Here is a 7,930-nt window from a genome sequence, read left to right on the forward strand (position 1 = left end):
CAGACATGAAAGTTGTATAGAAAAAGTAACAAAAGAGTGAGAAGAAAAACACAATAAATTATATATGATGTGGAAATTTAATCATTTAGACCAGTCACTTTGTTCATGCATGTCTTCCTTGTACTGATCCTCTGCCCAAGAAGGGATACAAATAACGCCTTATTTCTTTAGCATCATTTTTTTCAGTTCCAATTTGGCGACCTTGATCTGGTTTGGGGGCTTCTAGACGATGATCAATCATGTTTTTGAATTGTCAATTTCTAAACATCTAGAAAGAGGCACTTTTGTTTAGCCTCAAACTTGAAGACGTGATGGCTTGCCGGGCACCAAACCAGTGATGGTTGATGAGGAACCAAGGCCAGCCATGAGCCCTAGAACATGGTCTGCTCCATCTGCAATCAAAGAAGATGAACTTAAGTAGGTCTGCTTACCTTGCTCTGTTCATGTAAATCAGGTTCAGAAGAAAGACATGTAATTTAAAGAATGTTGACAGTGAAAAAAGGGCAAGAGTAAGCTACCATTCAGATCAAATTGATGACTACATCAAATTCAAAAAATGATCGACCATATTGTTGATGAAGAAATACATGATTTTCATGATAAAGAGAATGGTTGCAGATCAATATTACTTCTAACAAATTGTAACCACAAATATAACCATTAGTACTTCGATCTCCATCAAGTAAAGTAATGGCCTAACCATCTACTCCCTCCGTCCCAAAATATAAGAACGTTTTTATATTTTAAAACGGAGGGAGTAATTGGTAAACTCTGTAGACTCCGTCACTGCCCAATGTCGGCTTGGCCAGTGCTGGCAGGTCCATCGCGGTGCCGTGCAGGCGCAATGGTGTGCGGATGCCAGACTCTCGGTTGCAATCCCATCTGTCCCACATTTCGGGATGATACATTGATGAGTATCCTGAATCCTGATTACCAACTGACCTAAAATAGAGATGCAGTACAATAGCTAGCTTGATGACCTGGTTTGTCCAAACCATGAGGATGCAATTCAGAAAGCACTTTCCCTAGCTATTATCAATGCATTGCACTTACCTGAATTTTCAGGTACAAATGCACAAAAGTCAAACTAAACAATTAATTCACGTTGGGCTGCATCAGATCCATCAACACACACATCATGCTAGCATCACACCCAAACATTGGAGAAAGGAGATGAGACAGCAAGGCCACTGCAGGGGGATGCAGTGTTGCTGCAGCTAGAGGCCGAAGGCCGCGGTTGCCAGCAGGAGCAGGAGGGCGGTGGTGCCGCTTTTGTCCTCGTGGCTGGTCGGTGCAAGATGCAAGCAGGGGCGGGGTCGTAGTTGTGGTAAGAATAGGATGTGGCAGTCTAGAGGAGCACGACGGGCCGATGGTGCATGCGATGGTTCCCGGTGGTTGGTGGAGGCGTTTGGATGCATCGTAGCCATCTTCGCCGCCGACAAGGGCGTCGCCGTGCCGGACGTCCTGCAGAGCTAGGACCAGCGGAGGCCGAAGAGGGCTGCCGACGCCGCATGACAGAGTTGGAGCGGTTGGATAAGAAGAATTCACGTTTTTTAAATTTCAGCCAACTAAATAAAGGATCGTGGACGGAATTCTGACAGATCCAGGGTTTGTTTTTGTGTAAAAATGAAGTGTTTTCCCAGATCCACCTAAAAAGAGACAACAGGTTCATTATGAAAAAGTACACTGACTTTTTTTTTGCAAAATGCCGCGATGGTGAGCGGGTAGAAGCGGTTGATGCTTTATTATTAGATAAAGATAAAGATTTCCAAAATTAAACTAAATATTACAATTTAAATTTTTAAAAACGTTAACCGTACATTGAAAAATGTTAGTGCGTTGTAAAATTAAGTTCGCAAAAATATGAAAAAAATGTTAATATCATTCAAAAAAATTGTATGTTACATTTAGAAATGTTCAGGTGCTACAAAAATATGTCCCTACAATTTTATAAAAAGTTTATACAAGGTAAATAAATGTTCATTTAATTCAAAAAGAGTTTCACATCATTCAAAAAGAATGTACATGGCATTTAAGAATTATATTTATACACTGTAAAAAAATGCTTGGTATCATTCAAGAAAAATTTCCACATGTATTTATATAACACGTATCCCAAAACTGTTCATCATGTATTTAAAAAATATTCAACATGCGTCAAAAAATGTTCCGGGTCTATACGATGTGTATTGCAAAAAGTAGACCAGTATTAAAAGCAGAAAAAAACTTTAAAACCCCGAAAAACCGATAAAGAAACATCTAGAAAACTGAAAACCAAAAGAAAAAGGCATGAAAGTCGAATCCTACCCGCACCAGCCGAAGTATCTCGAGCCTTTTTTTTTAACACAGTACATACTCAAGCACTCATATGTATGCACATACACTCACCTCTATGAACGCACACACATACACTCCATCCCTGTGAGCATCTTCAAGAAACTGAGTCGACATTTCATCTTAAGATTTACAAAGTCATTGTAGACGTCTCATCATCGACGAAAACGTCTCCTTTCACGAAAATCCGAAGTATCTCCGGCCCTTTTCCCCTCGGCCCTCACCGTTGCACTTGCACGGCACAAAACTCTGGGAAACGAAAACGCCAACGAGGCCGAAACCCCGGCACAGCACAGCGGCGACTGGCGAGACCTATCCACTCCCCTCCATGCACCATCGCGGCTCACTCCTTCCCAGCCACACTACCCACCACCACGACACCAACGCGCCACGCCCCACCCTCCCGCCGTGGGCAAAGCGCCCCGACCAGCGCCGCTACCATCCTCCGGCCGCGCGCGCAGCGCGAGGCCGCCACCCGCCACGGCGCGCCGCGCCCGTCCTACCATGCGGTGACGCCCGAAGCCGCCACACCGAGCCCTTCTGACCGCCTCGCCGCCGCACGCACATGCAGTTCCCCCCGTCGCCCGCGCGCTCCATGGCCGCGCCCGCGGCCGTGCCCGCCGTGTCCTGCCTGCGCCTCCTCCTCCTCCCCGGGTTCAGCGCCTCCCTCCTCGCGAGCCGCGGCCGCGCCCGCGGGGTGGCAGTGAGGTCGGGCGCGGCCCCGCCCGACCCGGCGGCCATGCTGCGCCGGCCGGCCGCCGCCACGACGGCCGCGGAGGAGCGGGAGGCCGACGCGGACGCCTCGCTGGGCTCTCCGGTGGACGACGAGCCGCCCGAGGAGGGGAGGAGGAGGAGGGGGCCCGAGAGGGAGTGGGTGGACTGGGAGGACCTCATCCTCGAGGACACCGTGCCGCTCGTCGGCTTCGTGCGGATGATACTCCACTCCGGCAAGTAGGCAACTTTTCCCTCTTCACCCTCTTGTCTATTGTTCGTCCTAATTTCATTTGCTGCTGTAAATTCAATCAGCACTAATCTTAGTATGGCAGCACCTGTACATCATATGTCAATCCCTCTGTAAATGCACTGCTGTAACCTGGTGCAATTTATCAAACACATGGTGTGCGAACTGAACTTATCACCCATGGAATGTGAATAGATATATCCTGGATTGTTTGAATGTTTTAGGCACAGTTAGACCGACTGCCCATAGTGCTAGATGTATAGTAGAGACACTTATTTTGGGACGGAGGGAGTAGAACTTAGTTCAAGGCGAATGATGGCAGCAATTCTATAGCTGGTTTGGTGCTGGACAGAAGATGATGGAAGGGATTACTAGGAATTGACTCAGTTGAATGTAACGGTTTAATCGGTTGGTCGAGCAAGTTGGTTGTGATATCCTGATTGGTTGGATCAGAATTCATGGACACATGCGATGAAGGACTTGGAAATGTTGAGAGTTCACAAAACAGGGTGAGAATTCAGATTTTCATTTCGTCATTCGACACAGTCATTCAGCTCTTTCAGACCCCATATAATGATTCACGCTCGTAGGCTTACAGATGGACCCTCTGTCCACATACAATACACCCAGCTCAATGAGCCCTTTCCTTTTGTGTGGATTACTTCATCCTGGTTGCGCCCCTAGTCAGTCGACCTTCATGACAGTCCATCACCCTAATCACTGCTGCCCTGAACTCTCATCTTCATGTCTGCCTTGACTATGGTCATGGCGGCAATGTCCAATGGCACAGGCTCAACACGGTTCTAATCTAAACCATACAATGATACAATAAATTGCTAATTACTCTGCTGGTGCTGGGGTTTGTATTAGTTTGTTCAAATCTAGTTCAAACTAGTGAGGAATATAATGCGACGGCATAGGCAGACTGACAATACTTAGTCGTTAATAATGTATGCTCACGTGCTTTTAACATGTTCGACTTCTTACCACCTGATGCATGATTAAACATTACCAATTCTTAATACCTATCTGCTTGCAAAATTCTGTAACATCAAAACCTTTTTACAAATTTTGTACTCCCTCCGTCCCTTAGTATAAGACGTTTTTGCAAGCTAACATAGCTTGCAAAAACGCCTTATATTGTGGCCTGTGGGACGGACTAGTAAGTATTAAGAGCATCTCCAATGGCCGCACAAAAATCTCACGCCCAATAAAAGTTATAGCGCGTCACTGTAGCACTTTTAATGCGCCTGGACCAACATTGCTTTAGCAGACGCTCAAAAACGCGCGCCCAAAAAGCACACGGTGCAAATTGTGAAGCGCGCGCAATCCGGAGCCCAAAATATGCTGCGTGCGATAGCGTTTTTCAGCGCGTGCCCAAGAACTTTTAGTGCTACAGCATCCGCTGGAGCTGTTCGGCGCCCAAAAAAAAACAAAATTTTAGTGCGCGGAGCTCTTTTTGGGCGCCTGTTGGAGATGCTCTAACAATATTAAAAATCTAAGTGTGTTCCTTCCTTGCTGGGAAAAATAAGGGCTAGACTGCAATCTGCAATGCAAACAATCATGTGGCCTTAAGCTGCAGAGGCCGAGTGCCTAAGTTTCGCCTGATGTTTTCGGGTTTGTGTTGTTTTGCCTTATGTTATGTGCGGAACCTGATTGATTCTGTAGGTCGATCCCTCACCACTTTGTATTATCAGTTTTCACGTTCACATGGAAATTCGGAGCTATGCTCCTCAATTTGAAAAAAAAATGGTGTCATGTGCTTGCATCACTTAATGCCTGCGTGGAGTTATGCGGACAACCAATTAGAACGTGATGTTTCTAAGGTATCATGTATCCGCCCAAAGGACTAGCAATAACAGGAAAATCGTATCTACCTTGTTTCACATGCCTTCTGGATTCTATCACACTGAAAAATGAGACTTGACAAAATTTGATCACAAATCAAGGGAGTGTTGAGAAACTTTTGGCCTGCTATACAAGTCCTTGCATATAATTAAGTCAAGCATGATGCACATATCTAGTGCTTCCAGTGATTAGCATAACCAATTTAATGTTGTCAGTATGTTACTGTAAGAAGTAGGAAATGCCCTTGTTGTTTAAAACATATATATGTTGTCAGTTATTATGGCTTCTGACTGATTAACTTCAATAAGTCAGCGACTGTCATTGTACCATTTGGTTATAGGATTATAAGATGTCATGTGGTCCCAAGTCCCATGGTCTCACAACAATCAGTAGGCTCCAACTGAGATCATGGCTCTATAAAATACATAGGATACTAATCTTAGTTTTTTTGTCTAATCATATTCTATGTGTTCATTTTTCTATAGAGGAAAGCATGAACTTCGCTTGCATATTTTTATTATACTAGTTATATTTCGAATAACATAGGAAGTGATATCTGTGGCAGGTACTCAAGTGGTGAGCGGTTGAGTCCTGAACATGAAAAGGCCATACTTGAACGATTGCTTCCATATCATCCACAATATAAGAAGAAAATTGGATGTGGTATCGACTACATCACGGTATGTGCTACGTACTCAAAACGAATGAAAGAAACGAATTGCTGATGTTACTGTCTTTGCTCTTCTTTTTGAAAAACATTGTCTTAGCACTTCTAGGACAGAGAAAGTAATCTGTCATCTCCATATGTCTTCTTGGTCCCGAGTCTTGAGCTTGGACTCTCTGCAACCCTTCTAGATATATGTCTAGTTGCACTTTGACATTCTGCTGTCCAGATGTGTTATAGTGATAGTCTCATGTTGCCAGCAAACTTCAGAATGATTAATTTATCTATTCTGATACCGACCTCCAAAATTTTAATGAGAATTTTAGGTGTTCGTCTGGCTTTTATATGCTGCCAGATGCCTAGCTCTGAGTCGAATATTTTTCTGCCGGGTCAATTATGGTTCTGATCTGGTCCATCTGGGAACCAACTAACGTTTAGTACTATATGATTTTGCAGCTAGGGTTGCATCCAGAATTCGAGAACTCAAGGTGTTTGTTCATAGTTAGGACGGACGGCGAGCAGGTCGATTTTTCTTTCTGGAAGTGCATCAAGGGTCTCATAAGACAAAAGTACCCCTTGTACGCAGACAGCTTCATTCTCAGACATTTCCGCAGGAGGCAGGACTACTGAGCTAGCGACCCGTACGGTTGTTTTCATGTAATATTTCTGTGATTTTGATTTTGTCCACGTGCCTTAATATCATGTGACTTAGCATTCGTCCAAAATTCGTCTGGAATGACCCGTCCTACAGTTTTCAGTGGGCTCAGCATAGTTACGTGGTTTGCGGCATTCTCACAGTTGCAGATGAGCCTTGGCCCTTGGGTGCTCTTCTTGGTATGAAGCTAGTCTTGTGAAGATCACAGAAGGTATAGATATGTGATTTATATCTTTATCCCCTGCTCGGAATGCAGCTCTTTTCTACCCATTGTCAGGGCTGCATCTGCATGCCAGCCAGTCTGAGGCTAGCAAGGGCAACTTGTCAATGGACGTTATTTCCAATCCCAGCTCGATCGGCGATCTTTTTGTGATCTTGCGCTGTGCCTTGTGTGATTTCCAACTCAATTCGGCGATCTTTTCTGTGATCTTGCGCCGTGCCTTGTGATTTTGTTCTGAATCAGTTTCTTGCCCTGTGCCTGAATCTGTGTGCAGATCATATGCTTGCACCCGACTATTTATTTCAGTACCACCCAATGGGAAAAGTCAAATCTTCGGCACGTTTGTTCCAGCTTAAATGCTTGGGCTGCCAGACCGCAACTCCCTCCGTTCCGCCCCAACGTTGCCTGCCAGCGCCGTGCTCACAGTGCCCAAGCTGGGAGAAACACAAGTGTGATGCATTTTTTTTTTGTCTTTGGAGAAAAGAAACGTTTGTGTTTCTTCTAGTCGTCAAAACGTGTGTCTCTAGCTAGTGGACCTCCCGGCCGGCTCACGGCGCAGGCAGGCTGGCCGGCTCGTGGACCTCCAGGCCGGCGGAGGTTGGTGTCGCCCAAGAGCCGCTTGCTGTCTCTCAACGGCATCGAAGGCAGACGGAAACGCAGGTGAATCGCCCTTGCAGACGCGCCAAAGGACGGGGGCGTGGCGTGTGGCTTCAAACGTGCGGACGCTGACAGATTTGTTCTGCCTACGTGAACCACCGGGCTTGACCTGGCTAGGCTGTGTGTGATATATCATTGTCTACCTTGCCCTTGCGCCATTGGCGCGCGCACTCTCTCGTGTATCCAACACCTCCTCTAAAAAATGAAGTAACCTAAGCTATAGGAGATACCGCGATTGATTCGCGGGATCTCATCAGGTGCTTTTTTTCGCACACCACAATACAAATGTTCACATACACGTGCATACACTCATCTTTTGATGAACGCACACATAACCTACCCCACGAGCACCTCCAAAGGCGGCACAAGATCTCGAGATTGAAAAATCTACCATATGCGCCTTCGTAGATCGATGAAAACGTCTGCACTCACTGAACAAGCATCGCAAAGCTCGAAGTAAATTCAAAAAAATAATACGAGCACACTTAAACTCCGATGAGCTGGTTCCACCATAAAAAAACCCTAATCATTTGAGCTACATTCAGTTGAAGGATCTTATCAGGTGTTAACAACCCAACGAACTGACACACA

General features: G+C 45.5%; 1 protein-coding gene across 1 annotated transcript; it reads left to right on the top strand.

Annotated features, from left to right (window-relative positions):
- Positions 1-2,586: 2,586 nt before the first annotated feature.
- Positions 2,587-6,523, top strand: LOC125514848 (DCL-like protein). Its single transcript, XM_048680217.2, has 3 exons — positions 2,587-3,285; positions 5,709-5,823; positions 6,264-6,523. The coding sequence occupies exons 1-3, from the start codon at positions 2,900-2,902 to the stop codon at positions 6,435-6,437; spliced, it is 675 nt and encodes a 224-aa protein (XP_048536174.1). The 5' UTR covers positions 2,587-2,899; the 3' UTR covers positions 6,438-6,523.
- The last annotated feature ends 1,407 nt before the right edge of the window (positions 6,524-7,930 follow it).

This window comes from Triticum urartu, chromosome 6A (assembly GCF_056163025.1).
Source record: "Triticum urartu cultivar PI428250 chromosome 6A, HENAU_Tu73, whole genome shotgun sequence".
Lineage (NCBI taxonomy): Eukaryota > Viridiplantae > Streptophyta > Magnoliopsida > Poales > Poaceae > Triticum > Triticum urartu.